The sequence below is a fragment of the Dryobates pubescens genome, chromosome 12 (assembly GCF_014839835.1).
Source record: "Dryobates pubescens isolate bDryPub1 chromosome 12, bDryPub1.pri, whole genome shotgun sequence".
NCBI lineage: Eukaryota > Metazoa > Chordata > Aves > Piciformes > Picidae > Dryobates > Dryobates pubescens.
In genome coordinates, this window is record NC_071623.1 from 15,929,066 (window position 1) to 15,950,289 (window position 21,224).

Here is a 21,224-nt window from a genome sequence, read left to right on the forward strand (position 1 = left end):
TCAACCACCACAAAGGCTTTGTGTAGAGATGGTTATCCAGAACTTTCTCCATTGAGTTGAATTTAACTGTGAGAGTTTGCCTGTAAACCTTGGAAGGAGTTTTATTTTTACTTCCTGGAATGTCTGTGTCATTGAAATGGAAGGAGGGAAGAAAGAACAGATGGATAATTGTGGACTGTGAGTAGTGGGAAGACTGCTAACACAGGAAAAAGTAGCCAAATAATGTTTCTGGAGGTGTCTCAACAAGCTAGAGAGGACAGCCCAGGTATGCAGTGGGGTTGGAGTTACTGTGTACCTGGGGCTGCCTACTTAAATCGGGAAGTTACATTTTTACCTCCTCACATTTAAAACTACTGTAACCAGTGGAAGTAGGGTCTCCCAGGATTTTGAAAAGCAGCCCACTTTGGGGGCTACCATTAATTGTGCACTCTAAATACAGGCCTCTGAAAGGTTTTGCTTCCATCAGGCTGTGTATTAGGTAGAAGAAAGATGACTACAGGGTGGAGAAGGCTTGCGATGCTGAACTTGGGTTAAGAAGTACATGTTACAGTAGCATTACCTTTTTTGGTCTCAGATGACACTAAATTCAAAACTTCCTGTTGTAGCAGAGCAGTACGTTGTACTTATCTTACCTGCAAGCTCATGTTGGAAACAAACAGACCGGTTAGTTGCATGTGGCACATGCAGTGGTTGCAAGTAAGTCCTGGAAATGAGAAAGAAGCCCACCTTTTTGGAGGGAGTTTTGAAAGCACACCCTTTAAGTCTCTTTAAACGATAGCAGAGTTTTCAGGAGTGGGGAGGGCTAGTGATGGCTTTGCCATATGCAGACCCCCCCCCCTGGAATAGTATAACAATCTGAATGGTTGTAAGAGAAAGGGCAAAAGAAATAATCCTTTCTCCCCTTCAAATTCAGTGTAAACAGTACAAAATTTTTGATTTATGTAGTGAACTTTGTTTTGTGGTATCTTACATCCTTTCAGACTGGTTTAGCAAGACTCGTAAAACCAGGGAATGAAATTGTGCTTATGTATGTAATTTTAACTCTGACTTCCATGAATGACACTCCCTCTTTTCAGATCCTCAAGGTGCATATGCACATGTTGTTGGTACTGTCTGCAGCTGAGGAGAAGCTGCCTATGACCTTCCTGTGGTTCAGTTCTTGGGCTACTTTGCAGAAGACTCAGCTCCACTTTTTCCCAAGTGTGATTTCCCCCCCCCCCCCCATATTCAGTGATCTCCTTCACTACACCAACTCTGAAATTTGTCTGCCATCCTTGTCTTATGCATAATTGTCTTATGGTCATAGTGGTTTACAAGTCCCTGAGCCTTCCTTCTGCCTGTATGAGACAGTGCTAAATTGTAGTTGTTTTCTTGAGGCACAGAAGTGTTCTTTAATTTGATCCTGTTAGCACTCAGGCTCACGTTTCTCAAGGGAAGGTCTGTGTTGTAATGCTACTTGCATACCACAATTTTGCTTAATACCTTGATAGTAAAGTGCAGCTACCCATGATGGAGCTGGAGCACTAAGAGCTGCTGCCCAGTGATTGTCCTCAGATCTTGGTGGACAGAACGGCAGTTAGATGCATTTCAGGATGTTATTTAGTTGCTCCAAGCCTTCTGGAAGGCCTCACAGAAGATTCTACTTGCTAACAAACTGTGTTACATTTTATTGACAAAGATATTTTCACTTAGTACTTTTATACTTAGCATGTGACTGAAGACCTGCTTCACCATCTTAGAGCTCTAATTTCTATTTAAAAGGCATATTACATTTTGAGATAAACTTTACAAAAATCGTGCTTCACTATAGTCATATAGTTACAGCTTTAGACAATGCTAGCTTTTTGATAGTGTGAGTAGTAGTGTTAGGATATCGATACTGAAAATAATGCTTTTCAAATTTCAAATTACCATGCCAGATTTAGACTTGGGTTGATGAAAATGCTAAGCTATTTGATTCTTGAGTCCTGAATGAAAGCTACAGGAAAGTCCAATGGTAATGCTGCATTTGACTGGATCTGTTTCTTCTGTCTTTTGCTGATAAATCTTCTGATTTTGTTGATAACATTTCAGTTTTGAAAAGGAAAAATTGGCATTCTTGCACTTTATGTCATAAAGAACATTTTAAAAAACAGGTGACAGTGGATTTTTATATGTATTTTGGGAAAAAGTTTGAGTTAGAAGCCTGCCAGATAGGTAAATGACACAGCAGAAAGCAAATTGCATGCTCCTACCTATTTGAAAGTGGGTGGGTGGAACATCTTAAGAAGAAAAAAAAACCAGTACTGTGAACAATTGCTTGGAACATACTGCTTTCAAATAACTTTGTGAGACAGTATCGTTACAAAACTTTTATAAGTACCCCTTCTAGTGTAACCTTTGTGATTCCTGAACACCTGCTTTTGTTGTAGGATATTATCGATAGCTATTGAGGTCAGAGAGCTGTTCATTCTTTTAGTGTAATCCTATGGGTAGCAATGAATGTTTGACACATGACATTGAAAGCTATTTAAAAAGTGTTACCTGGTCTCATTTCTGTTGCTGTTTGGATGGGAGGGGATGGGGAAAAGTTGTTTTTTGTTTGTTGCCTCCGGAAGTGGGTTGTTGACAGGAATTTACAAAGAACTGTTTATTTTTGTTTGTTTCAAAGCCACTTAAATTTTTTTATATAAAGTTTTGGAGGCACCTCACAGAACATGTAATGCTACTGTCTTTCTTTGGCTATTACTCTTTTACTGTTATTTTTCTTTTCTGGGCAGTTGCTAAACAAAAACTTTTCTTAGGATAAAATTATTTTACAAGTGAGTTTGGAAAAGCAGTTACCTTTATATAAATAAGTGCTAATTTCTGTATACAATGAAATAGGATAGGAAGCCTAATTTCTTGTAGTAGGTGACAATGACATACCTGCAGTGTTAGTACTTGTCAGAGTAATGCTGAAATTAAAGCCAAAATAGAATATGAAAGACCATGATAGGTGAGCTTGGTTCTTAATAAATGAAATAGATCTGCCAAAAAATTGCCTGCCTTCCTTAATTAAAATTAGAAATTGAGATACTCTAGAGAGAATCCAAGACTGAATCCCACACGTATTTATGTTGTTGAAGCTGGTGAGGTTTCAAGTATTGTCTGCGGGATTTGGGTCTATAGCTATATTTCCTACTTAAGGACAGTGCGTTTCCTTTCTGTCTGGATAGCAGGGATGTGGTAGTTCAAAATTTTAAAAGGTTAATTCAATCTTTTTTTTCACAAGCTTTCCACAATACTTTTATCCAAATTGCTGCAAGGACATAAGCCCCTTGCTTCACAGTTCAGCTCTTCACAGGTTGTTAGGTGTTGGAAATCTTGAGTCTAACCACTCTGCCAGAGCAGGACCATATAATCTCGCAGGGGTTGTGCAGGAGTGCATCCAGACAGGTTCTGAAAGTCTCCAGAGAAGGAGACTCCATGATCTCCCTGGGGAACCTGTTCTGGTCTTTACTGGTGTTGAGGTGGATCTTCCTATGCTGTAGTCTACATCCATTGCCTCTTGTACTATCACAGGTTGCAACTGAAGAGACTCTTGGCGCTAAGTGATTGGTATTGGTCTGTAGCACTCCAATAGAAATTGCTTTCAGAAGTCCTGAGCAGAGGTTTGTTTTTTTTTTTTTTTAGAGAGAGCACAGAAGAATATGTAGGTTTGTATGAGAGCTTCCAGCTGGTTTTGTGACCTGTCCCTCCATGTTGCAGGTGGTAACAGTATGGATACATGTAATGTCATAACATTTGTGAAAATCACCCATCTTAAAAGTGGTAGAGAAGAGTACTTAAAAATGCCCTTTTGCCTCTGCAATTTCTATTTAAGTGCTGTGCAAGGCCATAATTTTTTGATTTTTTTCAAAGCCTTCTAAAATTTTTTATTCTAAATTTGTCCACATTTGTTTGTGTGTCAACACTGTTAAGCTGAAGTAACTCTTTTCTGTGGTGTTTGTCCTGTTGGTACTTGTTGAAAATAACCATACTACATTTTGATTTGCTAAGGTAAATAATTTGACCTGTTTAGACTTCCTTTTGCAAGAGAGACTCTCTACTTTACTTTAATCCCTGCAGTTCTCTTCTGAGTTTATTTATATGTATCTTTTCTGAACACAGGGAAATGGTATAGAACACTGAAGATCGAATCTGCTGAGATGCTATTAATATTTCTGCTTTTAGAACAGGTTGTCTCCTGTCTCTTCTACTGCAAGAGCTTGGGAGCATCGACTGAAATTACCAGGGAGCAAATTCAGAATAAATTGAAAATGATTCCTTGGAGTTAAATCTGTGGAATGGCTTACTGCTGAATATTGTTAATGTTAAATGAGCTGTCATGGTTTTAAAAAGTGGTGGGGCAAATTAATGAAAGGAAAATCCATTAAGAGTTTTAAGAGCAGTAATACCACCTGTGCTCAGGAAGTTCCTAAACCTAAATTGCTGCAGCCTGGAAAAGTCTTAGGAGAGGAAAAAGAAAAAAAGGCTAACCTTATTCTTCTGCTTACTTTTCAACACTATGATTTCATGTAAAAGCTGTGCTAATCTTTTGTTACTGCTATTTTAGTATTTGCTGTTGAAGCAAATAGGAAGATAAAATGTTGCACTAAACTGAGTGGTGGTCTGATTTACCACGGGCTTCTTTATCTTTGTTGGAAATTTATCCTCCGTTGAACTCCAGAATTGTGTATATGCTTTTTTTTTTATCTGCCTTATGTTGGCAGCATATACTTAATTTGTTGCTTCATAAGCAAATAATTAATGTCTGAGGTTTGTTTTTTTTTTTTCCTTTTTTCCTGACTGGTTTTAGTAAGCCTCTTGCAGAGTTCAGATTCTTACATGGTTGTATAACTTTTTACTGCTGTGTGCCTCCTAGATTACCTTTTGAAAAATCCATCTGTGACATGCTGATGGGTGTGTTTTCAAGAAGTAATGTCCTTACCTCATTTGTAGTTGATAGGCCTAAAATAATACTGTAAATTCAGTCCAAAGGCTAGTATCTTATTGCTGCAAATTACGGAGATAATGATAGGCTCCCACTAGTAAGTGTACTTAATATTACAGCAATTCACCTTTTATGTTGAATGTATTAAATAACTATGAAAATGAATTTTAGTTAGAGTTTTATCTGGCTCATAGTAAAAATGAGGGCATGTTGAACTGTTTGTGAAACGTGCAGGAAACCTTGATCCAGAGACTCAAGTCTCAATCCATTACTACACAGGAGTGAATTTAGACAGATTTATTTATGCCTGTTGTACACTGTGTAGTGTAACTATACTGCTAAGTGTTATGGTGATAAGGAGAATGGAGTTGAGTTTCTGTTCCTTTAAGTCTGCCTGAGTGTGGGAAAGACTAGCATAACATTGGCAGCCAAATCTTTACATCTGGTGAAGCAGGGAAATAAAATTTAACAAGAGCTGCAAATTTGTATTTTAATATTCCATAAAGACTCATTTTTTTAAAGTTACCTCACCATAAAAGAAGTTTCAAACCTATTTTGAGTCTACTGTATTTTTTCTTAGAATAAATTGAGGGTCAGGTCTGTGTGGTTTGTCCTATTAGCCTGCAAATAGACTTAGAAAAACCTAAATTTTAGGCCAACAAATTGTAACACTTAGTTCAAGTGCACCCTGCCTCTGCTCTGATTCTAGGACTCCTTGTCATTCACTTGGCTTGCTCACATGCTTCCTGGTTTTCTGCAGGGCTGGGCCTTCCTGTCTTCAGAGGTAAAAGAATCCACCTAAGGAGCATTTCCACCTGCTTAGCATGTGGAGAAGAAGGAACTAGGTGATAGTTCCTTCCAACCCAAACTATTGTATGATTTTAAGGGACAATAGATAAGAGAGGAAGCCTCCCAGTCTCCTCTGCACATAATATCTCCCCAGTCAGCGTTCGCTGTCCATGACTGCTGGCTGGGGGAGCTTGTTCACCGATAACTGTTTGGTGCTAATCGGCCAAGAAGCTGGAAGCAGTTGCAGCCTTTCCATTTGCTGAGCTGCAGCACTGACTTTTTTACTTAGGAGATTTTTCCTGTGAGCTTCATCAGTCTCATGAGATGCCGGTTCTCCATCCTTGGCATAAAGACAACATAAAGAATCTCTTCTGCATGCACAAGTGTTACTCACATTTCCAAGCTTAAGCATAAAGCTTAACACCTCATGTTGCTGGTGCATGACAGGCCACAGTTGGTCCACAATGACAGGTTTTGCCTTTTAAATTTTTTTTAAATTTTTTTTTTTTTAAAAATATATAAAAAAAATCTGATGCGGCAGAAAGCAGTGAAAAGGAACTTTTTGTACTACAGTTGTGTGATGGGTTGGAAGTTCCCCCCAGCATAAAATTGCCAGACCTGCTCAGTTGGAAGCAAATGAAGCTGTATTTACAAGTAAAACTACTATCTAAAATGAAATGCAATGAATATGTACAAAATACACAGTAGTTACAATATTTACAGGTATTTATGATTTATAAACAGCAGAAGAACCCCCTTGGACAAACCAGGGGGCTAATAATAGCTTCCTTACTCCCTGCTCCCTATCCCCCTGTACACAATAGAGGAAAGACCAGAGAGTTTGCCAGTACTTAGCCACAACAAAGCAATGCAACCAAGGTCAGCAAAAAACATCAGAAGAACCAGCCACAGCGGAGGAAGCAGAAAAAGTTACTATACACAACTGGTTTATGTCTGTTACCTGTCCAATGGGATTATTTAGAATTTACTGTTACTTTCCTTTTTACATCCAATGGCGAGTTATTTACATTCTACTACTTTCTGTTCTAGATCTGTGGAAAATTTTCCAGGCACAGCCTGAAACTACCACAAGTTGATGCTTTAAAATAAAGGGCTTAAAGACATTGACATTTGGGACTGACTTGCGTGCTACCTGTTTAAATTTTAAATGTTCGTAATCTCTCTCAACTTTGTATTTTTTTTATCTTCCCCAAACATTTTCTTCAGAGGTCTAATCACTTGTTCTCTGAGTAACTGGCATGATTGAAGTGGTTATTATGTGGAGATGCTATGTGTTGGGTGAGTAATAATGGGGAGGCTGTTGTGCTGCCGCATGGGGTAGTTCTCACACTATTAAAAGATCTTTGATCAGATCATTGAAGGCTTTGAAGGTGATTTTTAACCTTTAAACAAAGATCGATGACATTAGTAGCAGTGAAATGGGAGGCATGAGTATGCCCCATATATCCAAAACTTTAAAAAGGAAAACAGTCAACTTTTTGATGTTGAGGAGCTGTGTTTCTACTGAAAAACTCTTGAGTGTCTTTATGCTATGCATCACTGTCAGTGCATTTTTGCAGCCTCAGATTGGTTGCATTTTTGAAACTGCTGCCTGTTGAACTGCTGAAATTACATTAATGCAAAACCTTAGAAGGATATTTGATGATGTTTGCCACTCCAAACAATGAGGAATTTATCCTTCACCTAAAGGCCTGAGTCATTTACAGCTTCATTTGAAGAGTCAGATGCTATGCTTAAAACACCTCATCTGTTGAGTGAGTGAATCCTGTGTAGTAGAGTCTGCTCATCAAAAAGAAAAGCTTCTCAACAAATGTCTGAAATGCACATCATTCAGTTATTTCTATCATTATTTCATTTTAAATGCAAACCCTACAGTAATTTACCATAAGGAGATATTTAAAGGTGTATGAATCACAGACACAAGCTAGTTAGTGAATGGTGCCAATAGCTCTTGAACTTCCTGATGTTAAATGCTGTACTGCACATCTGTTCTTTTGGAATGCTTTGTTGCATTTCAGATCTGTGCCGATGGAGTTTGCAGCTCAGTGGGTTTATCATGTTTGCTAATAATTTGGTTATTCAAAGTATTTTGTTTTCTCTCTGATTCTGAGAGACAAGCAGTGGTTTTAGTGCTAGTTACTCTAAAAGGTACTGTAGGTGCATTAATGCCAGGTCAAAGATTTGAATTTTGTACTCAATTCCACTTACATGGTGCATTCTTTAATTTTTTGTATACAAACAGACTAAGTAGTAAATAAATGGCCATTAGCTATTTTCTCTGAACCTTGGGACTGGCAAACATAATCAACAGCATACTTGGTTTTAAGGCAGTTTTGTGATGAACTCATGAAATTCTGTAATTAATCACAGTTTGAAGATGAGGATGCTGTTGTTCTCCCCCCCAGTTTTTTCATAGTTTTTAACCTATGCTGTTAAAATTGTAATGTGATGCAAGTGTAACTTCTATAAAAATCTAATTAGAGTAACATACTAAGGAGTTGGGCATGACTGGTTGTAGAAGCCCATGTTCCTGAGGACTCTTCTGTGGAAGGTTTGAATTGATGGTTTCTTGTCCACAAGTATTGGTGTATTGTGCATTGAATGGTTGGAGTACATGGTAACTGAAGGTTAGCTCCAACAGAATTTGGTATTGTACCTTTTAGAGCTGGTCATGGTAGAAAAGATATGTGCAAATCCTTCTATTGGAAAGAATAGCAGCATGATAGAATTGAGAAAAGCTCATTTTTCAGGCTGTGTTTGTTAGTGTCCAAGACAAATGGTGGTGTGGACCCAAACTCTTCAATATCTTCCTCTAGTGGATTGTGTTGTTCTTTATCCAGTTGTTTGTCTTAAATCACAAAATTCACCTTGTTTACTCCAGGTGAAACTGAGTTCTTTATGTGGAAGCTTGATCTCTGTCATTCTGCTTCTGCCCTGCTGTGAATAATCATTGTGACTTTCGACTTACAAGTGAGTTGACTCTGGAGCCTGACTTGCTATGAGTATGAGCAACTCAGATTTAAAACTTTGTTTCAAATTAGGCATCTTTGTTTCAAATTAGGCATTTTGTCCTAGATAAAACCATCTAATAGGGAAATTCAGAGTTTGTTGGTGAATTTTTTTGTGCATTTTTCTATTTGTCACCTCCCCCCTATAATAGAATTGGTTTTTGATTTGCTGTTATTTACTTGGAGATGTGTCCTTTGAAATATGCTCTGCTCTCTAGAGCTCTCTTAAAATACATATAGAAAGACATAGAGAAGTGATATTGTTTGATAGATGCATGTTCTTCTGCATGGTCTTTGTTGTCCATTTCAGTATTGGAGGCCAAACTGAATAGGGCTTAGGAAGCATTATTTGAAAAGGTTGTCTTCTATCCAGCTCCCTGGGAATGTTAATGAAAACAGTCTGTGTTGACAACCTGAGTAGCTATTTACCCTGCAGCTACAGGACTCTTAAGGATGTGTTGCCTTTGAAAATGCAGTGCAAAGTTGTACTTATAAGAAGACACTCTTGGCCAGTTCCTTAGCAATGTTGGAGTGAATCATCTGTATCATGTTTTACTTGGTGTTTAGCGCATATTATGATGCAAATGCACACTAGTAGCTAATACAGTTCAGACGTGAACTTTGTAGAGTGTAAATACCAGCTCGGAAATCTCTGTGAATGTGCTACAAACGCCTGCTATTGCTACATACTACAAGCAGACATAATTTTCCTGGTATAAAGTACACCCGCTCTTCCATTCAGAAGTGATACTGATCATTAGTTGTGTGACTACATCCAGAGGACTGTGTTCCTTTTATTTCTTCATTGCAATTTCTTTTTGTTCAGACTGTTGTATGAGGTGGGAAAGGTGAGGGATAAGGCTGTGTTTGCAGGCATTAGCAGAGAAGAGCTACACCTTTTGATAAGAACTACTGTGGTGCTTTTCAAGGTGTTTACTGAGCATAAATTTCTCCAAAACTTTTTTTCTTTCTTCTATTCAAGCTGATTTTCATACATGCTTGGTTAAAATACAGTGTTGCTCACTTTTTTACATGAGTGGCATTCCCATTGTCTAAGCATAATTAAGCAGCCACAAGAGGGGTTTATATGAATGGCATCACAAAAAGGAGCGTGATACGTGGCGTGATACCTGTATGTGAGATTTTGGCAATGTGGTGGAAAGTGAGGCAATCTTCCCTGGTGTACTTGCTGTGCTAGCCTTACAAGTACCAGTGTTCTGAGATTGTTTGAAATAATGGTATTTCAGTGTTTGAAAGCAAGTTCCTTCTTTTTTCTTTTTTCTTTTGAATCCTAATTGTTTTGATGTAACTTTATTAGCTTTGTCCTCTGTGGTGCTGAAAACTCTGTCGTTCCCACCATATTAGCATTTTTTTTCTACACTTTCTTTATAAATAGCTCCTGACTTACTTTATCTCCATTCTTCTAAAAAATCTTCTTTTCCTTATGTTCAGACTAAGCTACCAACAATATTCATTTCTGAAAACTGAGCCACCTCTGATGCTTGAACACTTTTGGAACTCAAGTTTAGACAGCAGGTTTAGCAAAGCAATTTATGGTAGTTTTAATATTATAGTTTCTTTTCTGTATCACCTTGTATTCAAAAAACAGGATGGAAAAATGGCTGTTTAGTCTGAAACTAAGTGTTTTCACAACTACATGTTTGTTGCATTAGTTTTTGTAGACATTCTTACGCATATGTATGTACAATGTTCTCTGTTTAATGCTTGTATTCCTCTCCCCCCCTTTTTTTTCTCTTTAGATAAAATAGGCAGCTCCTCATGCACACTGTGTTTTTAATTGGTCTTTTTGTGTATGTTGATACTAGCTATAGTTATAGCTAGTATAGCTATAGAAAGTATCTGTTTATTTGATATCTGATTATCTTACTGAAATGTATATGAAAATCTGTGGCCTCCTAAATACAACTGGTTGAACATTTAAAAAAAAAAAAAAAAAGTGTTTATCTACCAAAGTAAACTGTCTAAATGTTCTGAAGTATGACATGCTTGCACCTCAGCTGTGATGTTCTGTGTTGGTTTAATTAAGAATTGCTAGAGTAAAACCAGATTTAGTAAATCTTAGCATATGGTGAACTGCTCATTAACTGTAGAACAATCACTAAATTAAGGTACCTGGAATAGAATTACTATAGTAAAAATAATACAAGAATTTGAAAACTATTTTATCAGAGAAAAAACAGGCATTTAAATTGTCTATGAAAAATCTACTACTACTATAATTAAAAATAAGTTTTTTTTACAAACAAACATGCAGGATTTGGAGTTACGACATTTCATACAAAATTTGTCATATCTTGAGTCTTCAGATTATGGCAAGTTTTCAGGGACAGAACATTCTATTTACTGATAGTTTAGATTTGTTTTACTTTCCTGTATGATGTAGGTGTATCTGTACATACATATCTATATTTGTAATTACATGTTACTGTCTTTTAAAAAAGTAATGTGAAGGGTTGCATCCTAAAGGTGATGTCAGAATTAATGCAGAGTGATTCACTACATTAACTCCAGTCAACAAATTTTTCATTAAAATGTAATTGGTTATGGACACTGTTTGCTGCAAATGACTAAGCTTCCTGTATTTTTTCTTTGAGAAGCCTACACTATTGAGTTTACATCTGTGTGGCAGAAAACACTTGTAAATAATGTCTTCTAGTTGATAATAGATGTTCTTTATTCAATGGTAGCAAGTTGTTTGTTCATTTGGTTTTTTTCCCCCCTCCACTAAAATGTCACTTTTCTCCATTAATCATTGATAGGCTTATTTTCTGTTTTGTATTCCATTCTGCAATTCTGGGCTGTTTCTGAAGTAGCATCATCCCTTATTCTTCAATGATTGTTGGCCTCAGGAAGAATTATTTCTAAGTTACTACTACCATTTCCAGTTCTCCATTTGGTTGTAGCATTTGTTCTGTTGATACTAATTCTCTGCAGTAGGTTTCTAAATTGTCATTTAGAAAAGAATTACTTTGTTTTATTGTTTGTATCTTATGGTAGTATGTGCTTCTGTTACTCTAGTCTCTAGATCAGTTTTGGTTTGTGCTATTTACCTTTCTATTAATTTTTGTGTTAATTTTCACTTGTAAACTTAACAATGTTGATCTTCATTCTGGTGGCTGCTTCATCTCTTCTAATTGTAGATTATAGTCAAGATGTAACAAATGCTTTTTTCAAGTGATGGCTGTGATAGCTGTCCTAGACCACAGCAGTGCCTTTTAAAGAAAATTAATCATGATTGTTATCATTGTTATGTGTGTATCTAACATGTGCTACTGGTGTTCTGCTTGCACTGTTTGTTCCAGTGTCCTGTTTTTTGAAGCAGTAATCGTTGGAAAATAAACTGAAAAACTGATTATATGTTTCTTGAGAAATGCATGAGGAGGATCAGTTTCCATTGTTTTGTACTATATATCATCCCTGAAATGGGTTAGGACTTCGATCTTAAATACTGTAAGCAGATTAGAGTAACTTTCTGACATACCAATACACTATAGAATTTTGCAAGAATAGCGTTACAGTTCATGTTTTTCCTTTTTGAGTCTGAAGTTTGTTTCTAGCATGCTGTACTTTTAACAATTTTATTGAGGCTTTTATAGAATGTAGTCCATATATATGAAATAAAAGGAGACTAAACTTGTGCCAAGTTGAGAGAGAATACTTTTTTAACACAGTATGAGCTTCACAGAGAGAACATATAAAAAAGCTTTGAAAGCTGTAGTGGGAATTGATATTCAGTAAGAAAATAAGGGAAGTTAAGAGTATTGTGCCATCCATGCATAATATGAGAGCCTTTAGTGGAGGATCTGCTGAATTAATATAGGTTATCTTCAATCAAATATGAATTTTATGCTTTTCTCTGACGAAGTAAATGATGTGTTCCTTTGAGTCAGCTACAGCGCGGGAGGGGTAGTGATTGTTGAGCTAGTCGTTGATGGGGGAAAAATAGTTTTAAGTTCTGAAGAATTCAGGCTTGTCTTTTTCTTTTTCCCCCCTTGCTTAGTTGACAAAAGCCTTGTTCATACTTCTGTTGTTGCAGAGGAAAACCTAGAACTGGTGGTAGTTATTGTTGTTGTTACTAGAAAATCATGGGTCTGTTTGGATGAATTATAGCATGGAGAAGGGAATGGAAGATAAGCCTTTCAATATATTCCCCTCTTCTGCTGCTGAGGTAGCACATACATAAACTTCTGTAGATATTCCTTAGATTGACTGGTAGTAGAGTGTGTTGCCATCACTTCAGTGTCCAGTACTGTCTATGTAGTTACTTTCTTTTCCAGAAGTGTAAAACATTCCTGAAGAGCTAATTAACATTCGGTTTCTAAGGATTAGTGCAGTTTGCATTTCATTTGTGAAGAGTCCAACGTTGTCTCACTTCACAATTTTACTAATAGCATTTTTTTTAATGCCTCCAGTTCTTACAACCTGCTCACAAATTCAGGTTATTGCTTTCTAGAGGAAAAAATAAAAGAAAAAGGAACTATTTGTTTCTTCCCCCTCCCTCATGCAAGGCTTATCTAAATATAGAATAGTATTTTCTATTGTGAACTTGAAGGTTCTAAGAACATCTTGTGGCTCTGAATTTGTCATTTTGTACTATGTTGTCTGCGTTAAAACACCATCTTTTTCTTGAACAGTTCATTTATGACCCAGTAAAATAGAAATAATTTCTTTCACTGGTCAGTACTGCCCAGCTGTTCTCATGCTAACAATTTACTTGGTTTTCTGTAGTTGTCACTCTTTTTTTCCTATGTTTTAAGCAAAAATTTGCTGACTCAATGCACTCCTCTGGAGAAGAGGAGGCTCAGAGGAGACCTTATTGCTCTCTACAACTACCTGAAAGGAGGTTGTAGCCAGGTGGGGGTTGGTTTCTTCTCCCAGACAACCAGCACCAGAACAAGAGGACATAGTCTCAAGCAGTGCCAGGCAAGGTTTAGGCTGAATGTTAGGAAGAAGCTCTTCAGAGAAAGAGTGATTGGCCATTGGAATGTGCTTCCCAGGGAGGTGGTGGAGTCACCACCACTGGAAGTGGTTAGGAGGAGACTGGATGGGGTGCTTGGTGCCATGATTTAGTTGATAGGATAGTGTTGGGTGATAGGTTGGATTCTGTGATCTCAGAGTTCTTTTCCAACCTGGTTTGGCCTGGTCTATTCTATTCTATATCATTAATAGGTAAAAAAATTAATATTAACATTTTGTCATGTTTGGCTGTTTAGTCCCACTATTTTCATCTTAGTCAATCATGCTTGTCATGGGGGAGAGAGAACATGATTGCATCATCTATTCAGAGAACATGTATTGATTTTGAATTTTTTTTTCCTTTTCAGTCACACTAATTTGTGCTGTAAAATACAAATTGCTGCAGTCAGTGATAATGGTAAACTGTTATTCTTCGTATTAGCTGAAGTAAAAATAACATTGTGCTTCCATGCTTCCTTCTCCTTTATGCAGTAGAGCTGTAATGTGTAGCAGTGACTTCAGCATATGGTATCAAGAATTTGGGTTTCATGTTTGAGTGTGTGAAGTTTTTTTTGGGTCATAGTTTATTCCTAGCTCTAGGGTCTTGTCTTCATGAAAAGACGTCATGTTAATAATAGCCAAAACTGACCTTTGCTTTGTGGTTTACTTTGGGTTTGTTTGGGAGGCAGGTGGATGTGGGACAATTTTCTTCCTGCTTTATGGTTTAGTTTGGGTTTGTTTGGGAGGGAGGTGGTTGGGGAACAATGTTCTTCCAGCAACAGAAGGGAAAAAATACTCCATTTCCTTTACCTTTGGAATAATAAGTAGTGAACATGCAGGGATTTGGTAGTGCATTTTGAAGGTGATAATGGCATTATTTTTTCATTGTATGAACACATACAAATATTTTGCTAGCTACAACAAATCTACTAAGCCTTTTTCTTCTTTGCTACGTGCTGTAAGAATTGGTGATTGACTTTGTGAAATCAGAATGCCCTCAGTCATGAACTGTGATGTCATAAGAGAGGTTTTGTAACCATCATGTCAGAAGTGTTGACAATAGTATATTACTTCAGTTTGTGTTTAATTAAGCAGGTGGTGAATAAGTATTAGTGGTTTTATTTTTTTGCATATCATATAAGCCAGCCTCTTTTCCTGCAGCCATTGCTGTATTTGTTTCCTGCTGCTTCTGTGGTTGCCACACTCACTGTGAAGCAGCTGTGGGTGATTATTTTGCCCAGTTCCTAAATTCCTCAGGTTTTCCTTTTATCTTCATTCAGCCTTGAACAAAGGGAAGGAAGTGTATGATGTTCTGTAGCAGTCTTCCTTTTCATTTCAGGATTTTTCTCTTGTTAATTTGTCAATACAAGGCTGGCTCCATTGAGTGCACTTACAAATCCATACAATGTGGAAAAATAACTACTTAAAAACCTGCAGAATTTTGAACTTTCTTACAATTCTTAGTGTCTCAGCATGATAAAAATTCATTGCACAAGTGGTGCCATAGTTGGCCTTTACTATTACTATGACATTTACTATCCACTGAAATGAGATCTTTGGATCATTCCTTCAAAGAAACCATATACAGATGTGTCATTATGACCTCACTCTTCAAAATACTTTGCATCTGTTCATTCAGCTATGAAACAAATTCTTACCTATGCAGAAAAATATTTGTTCTTTTCTAAAGATCCTTGTGGAGGGGTTTGATGGGGAAGAAAATCTCATGACCAAATCCAGAAAAGGATAAGTCAGTTTGTCGAGACTGTTGAAGTTTTCATGAATACAAATTTTTTCCTGATGTTGGGAATAGCTTAGTAGTTAACTGAGAGAAAGTTACTGAAGGTGTGGATGAATTGCTCTTGAAGTAACAGTTAGCCGTTACTTAAAGGGCTAGTTCTGTTTTGCAGCTCGGTTCTACACCTTGCCTTGTGCTGACGTTACTAAGATGGCTCAGTGGTGTCTTCAAAGTGTATTTCTAAGGCAATTTCTTTTGATACATCTTTCAATGACAATTTAGTTCTAGAATCACAGAATGGGTTGGGTTGGAGAGGACCTTTAAATATCATCCAGTCCAACTTAAAAAGAGGCTGGGAAATGTTAAGGGTCTTCAGATTCTTACTTGTTTAAGTGCATGTGATTTATAATTTCTTTTTAAATACTTGTTAAGTTCCCTTTTAAATAACTGTATCCATCTAATTCAGGACATAAGCTTCCCTAGATTCCTCTCCAACCATTTTGTAAGCTGCTTGTTGTGGCAGCAGTTTCTCTATACTCTTGAAGAGTGACTGAATTGTAGAGGACAAAACATTAATTAAAGTAAATGTCATAGAATGAATATTCTCTTGAGTAGGTGAGACAGGTGTTGCATATAATCAGAAAATGGGAGGCCTATCTGCAAATTAATCTGTGACAGTAACATTAGGAGCACCAGCAAGAACTGTGTTACAATTTGTGCAAATCCAGAGAGCAGACCAAATAATGGGAAGATGAAACACGGCACAAACCCCAAGATTTTGCATTGAAACATTTGCAGGTGGGAATAGGTTCAGCTGATGAGCCCAAATGTTGAGAACTGGTTCATATACACATAGATAGTAATTTTACAAAACTCACTTTGGACTAGGGTTTTTTGCTTTCTGATTCCAGGAATCTTTGGATTGTGAGTTGGCTGACTCCAAGAGGTATTCACAGTTGTGGGAATAAAGTCAAAGGATTAGTAGCTTTGATTAACTGTCAACAAAATCCCAGTCCTTCTAGTGCAGTTCATTAATGCAAAACTTGTGTCATGAATGAGAAATTCTGCAGCAGTTACTTGATGTAGAGTCACAATTTAATGTGTTCAGAATATAGCCACATAGCTAGTTTGAAATATGTGATTTAAGTGTGTTTATTAAATAATTTAAATAGCATACATGCAACTAATAAATTGTTTTTGCAGCAGTATTGCTTTGTTTTTATCCATCAGAACTGTGTTTCTGAAAACAGTCATAAAATAAGGCTACTGGGACTTGAAAATAGGTGAAAGGGCTTTGTAATAACATCTCAAGCTTGTGATGCAAGCTGAGATCCACTCATGGTTGCATACATGGCTTTGTATCCGTTGAGTACTGCAATCTTATTATGCCCTACTAGTAAAAAAAATTACAGCTAGAATAGCAAGGCAGATACCAGGAGATTAAGATACAGATTGGATCAATAATTTGGATTCTTAGCAGGTGTTTTTAAACTCTTAACATTTCATTATGTTGTTGCCATTTCTTATTTTGATGATTAATACAGAATACACAAATAGGGGCAAGACGACTAGTATAGTATTTGGACTTAAACAATACAGGATAGATTGATGGGTTTTTTTTTTTCCGCTTTTGAATTTCCAGTTCTAATAAAATATTTAAGTCAATGCAGCTCATCATTTTGGATGAAGTATTAAGGTCTCTGATTATGTAATCTATTAAAACCAAGCAGTTCATAATTGCATCCAAATTTAAAACACAGTCAAACCATAAAAAGAATCAGATCTTTGGAAATGCATGCTAAGGTATATAAGTTGCCTAAGTAAGCATGTTGAAGTAATGTTCAGTTTAGCACAAACTAGTGAAATAACTGGGAGAACGAAATGTGAAACATTTGGGGGAAAAAAACAACCAACCAACCAACAAACCACACAGAACGAGAATAAAATCAGAGAGGTTTCTTTCTTGCAGATTAGAAAGAATAAATAAAATCAGACCTTTTGTGTTCTTCTGATTTTAAAATTGAAAAAATCATACGCAGTAGAGGTTTATTGTATGTTTTGGATATGGAATGTTTCTGAAGTCTGCAGTAAATCAGAGAAAACTTCTATTATTCATTTGGTGTCAATTTGCATTGGAATCGGTGTATTTCCAAACCTGTTCAGGCTTTAAATACTTCTTTTCTTCTTTTTAAGGTAATGCTAACTGTGTTTCTGAGAGTGTTTGTAGACTTGCCTTGCAGAATAACAAGAAACTATGTTATTTCTTGGAAAATGTATGGGAAAAAATGTATTTTCTGCTTCAGTTAAGTACAGACTTTTGAAAACTTTGTATCTCTTTTTCCCAGGCTGTTCGCTGCTATGAATCGCTAATTTTGAAAGCTGAAGGAAAGGTCGAGTCTGATTTCTTTTGTCAGTTAGGTCACTTCAACCTCTTATTGGAAGATTATCCAAAAGGTAAGGTGTTTTTTAGTACTTGTGATAAATGTCATTGGGGGATTGTCATTTGACATATGTGAAAGAATAAAATTAGAAATATCTGCATAACTCATTGCTTTCTCAGTTTGTACTGTGTTTCAAAGCCCATAACAGACTAAGACTGAAGAGGTTTATGAAAACAGTTATATGCTGACTTCCTGTTCACATATGAATAAGAAGTTTATTTTGATTATGCAGTAATACCATACTGATTACTTCATTTTTCTGGTTCATTATTGTATGACTGTACAAGCAGTTGAACCCATGTCTCTAAAGGTTTTTTGTGAAGGGTAGGAGTCAAATGCATAGGACAAGAGCCTGTGCTAGTGCTTTCATGTATGTCCACAGTCTTAACAGGTAAGGCTAGGCTGAAAGTGTTAATTTAAAAACAAAAATCTTCATAAAAGTTTGTTTCAAGTTCTGTTTAAAAGCTGAATGGCAGGATGGTTGTATGGGTTTGAGAGGAGTGGGTCGGTGTGGGTTTGGTTTTTATTTTTACATCTCTGCTTCATAAGTCTTTGAAATGACTTAACATTTTTTTGCTGTCATTGCAGCCAGTGAGCATAGAACTTTACATACATTTGTGCTTTGTTGCTTGGTAGAATGCTTTTTTGATAATGATTCCCAAAGATTCTCTGCTATGTTGCTGACTGAGATACAGGGCTAAATCTTCAGCTTGTGCTGTTTCCACTTCGTATCACGCTGAGTGTCAGGCAGAGTGTCTGATAGCCGCCTCCCTTACAGTGACTGTGGGAGGTATGGATGAGTAGAAAGCCTGTTTGGATCTTGCTTGAGCTAGCTAATTGGAACAGACCAGAATTAATTTTTTTCAGGGCATGTCTTTCTCGTCGTTGCTTTTAGCTTTAACATGAATGGAGTTCTGTTTGACTTTAGTGTAAGGAAACAAACACCACCACCCTGAGTATGTCTACCTCGTTGTTGCTTTTAGCTTTAATATGAATGGAGTTCTATTTAACTTAGTGTAAGGAAACAAACACTACGACCCTGAGAATGTCTACTCCCACTGCACATCTTTTTCCAAACACAAAAAACACTGGTTTGCAGTTACCTTGGGATGTAAAAATAGGAAAATAAATTGTAACTGATAGTAGTTCCGAAGTGCTGCTTAGTGTTTCAGGATAGGTGTGGATCATTTCAAAAGTTTGTCTATGTGTCCACCTGTTCACTATGTCTGACATACAAGGTTCCTGGAACCTTAATTTTTTAGGTTGCAAACATTTAGATTTGATATTACTAGGGAGGAATTTGTGATTATCTAAGTTCATCATGGAAATTCATGAGGCTTTGAGTGATTGAAGCATCTATCTCTTTCTTTTGAATATATGGGAGGCTTAGGAACCTTGGTACCCACAGCTTGTACCGACACCTTAGGAACACTCAACTTACACCTACATCCCATCCGACTGGTGTAACATAATCACTAGCATTGGCAGTTCCATAGACATGGGAAAACCTGAAGGGAATGTGACAATATACTGGCTGTAGAATTTACTGAAGAATAGCCTGATCCTGGTTTTATTTTGTTTTATTTGAAGAAAATTTAACCACCCACTCTGCAAACAGCTTGCACTGCTGTTTGTGATTAGCCTAATACAACTTGGTATGATGTGAGTGCAGTATGGCTCACTGAATATATTTTACTTGGCAAGGCGGAGCAGGATTGTGGGCTGAACTGCATTAACTCTGCTGTTGAGTTGATAACAGTGAAGAGTGACAGCACTAGGTGTTGCTATGGATCAGAGGTGAAGTTTCCTGATGGGGAGTCTGCTTTACACTGTGCCTATGGTTTTTAAGAACAAGCATAAAAGTACAAATAATGTTTGAAAATACCAGTTCTCCAGAACTGTAAAAAACCATGAGCCAGATCTATGTAGGAAGAAATATTTAAGTATTAAAAATGCAGAAATTGAATTAAAATATGTACAAAATGTCTCTTTAAAGGCATATTTCGATAATGAAATATCTCAGAAGTGAAAAAGCCTTGTGAGTAATGAGACATTAAAAAGTAGGGTATCTGTATTTTCAAAGAAATGGGGTAGTAGGTGAAAATAATGTTAGAAGAATTTCAATTGATCAGAAAAAGGAAGTTAAAGGGCTTTTTTTATTGAGGGACACATGTTCTTGTTCACAACAGTGGTTGAACTCCAGTACCAAAGACTGTAAAAGTATTATACACAATGCAAAAAAGTAATAAGTATTCTTGAAAGAAGTAGATTGCTAGTGTGTTGCATTATGAATTTGAAGTAAAAATAAATTTTATTACAATCTATAAATTCTTTAATTATCATACATACTAAGCAGAATTTTAAATGCTTGGGAACTGAAAAGTAAAGGGAGTTCAGAAATACTTTGATCTCACTAAGGTATATTTTATCCAATTTTTAAGTCCTGAAGTTTCAGAAGGGTAAAATGCTGAAGCGGTATGGTCCTTCAGAACCATTAATCTGTCTAGTCTGAAGTTAGTCTTGGACAAAGTTGTGGAGCAGTTAATGTATTTAATGAAGTGAATGTAATTAATATCACAAGATAGTAGCATGACTAATGCTGAACAACTTTTTTCCCTTGAAAGCCTATTATTTGTTCAATTAAATATCTTTAATAAATGTGTATATCTTTGTATGTAATGTAGAAAGGTGTGCCTTTATTAAAGGCAAATATGATAGTGCTCTTTGCTTAAAAGCCTTTGCAATAGAGTTTGTGCAAAGTAAAACAAAATTGTCAGTTGATTGCAGAAGTCCAATCCATGATAAAGATGAAGCAGTGCTTGGTTGATACAGATCTGTTAAATTCCATGTGTATGGCTTTGATCTGTATTGTGTTACTTTTTTTCTCTGTTTTTCACAAATGGGTTGACCAATGTGCATCACTCAGTTGTGTGCGTTTGTTGTGCATAAGTATTTCATGTAGCTAATATCTTCTTACAAATATGGTAAAAAAGACTGTAAGTAATTTCTTCACACAAATTAGGAATCATAGGTCAGAAAATTGGGACCTTGAGAAAGATTTGTATCAGGGTACTGCATGTCTTTATTGGAACTAAGCAGCCAGGTTCTTTGCTTGCTGCATGTATGCAGGGGAATATCAACTAGGGACAGGCTACCTTTTAAATGTCATATAAGTTGATGGCTGATACCTTGCAGAAGTCAAAATACATCAAGCATATATATCTAGCATATGTGTCTTAAAGTGGGAAAAGGTCCCTTCCAACCTCTAACATTCTGTGATTTTTGTGTACCTACTA

The 21,224-nt window shown here is 36.6% G+C and overlaps 1 protein-coding gene across 15 annotated transcripts in view; it reads left to right on the forward strand.

Annotated features, from left to right (window-relative positions):
• KDM6A (lysine demethylase 6A) overlaps positions 1 to 21,224 on the forward strand; it is a 157,285-nt gene that overhangs the window by 13,647 nt on the left and 122,414 nt on the right. For all 15 annotated transcript variants that reach the window (XM_054165951.1, XM_054165952.1, XM_054165953.1 and 12 more), the window contains exon 3: positions 17,833 to 17,941. In XM_054165951.1, the coding sequence (XP_054021926.1) occupies positions 17,833 to 17,941 (109 nt within the window). The remainder of the gene's footprint in view (positions 1 to 17,832; positions 17,942 to 21,224) is intronic.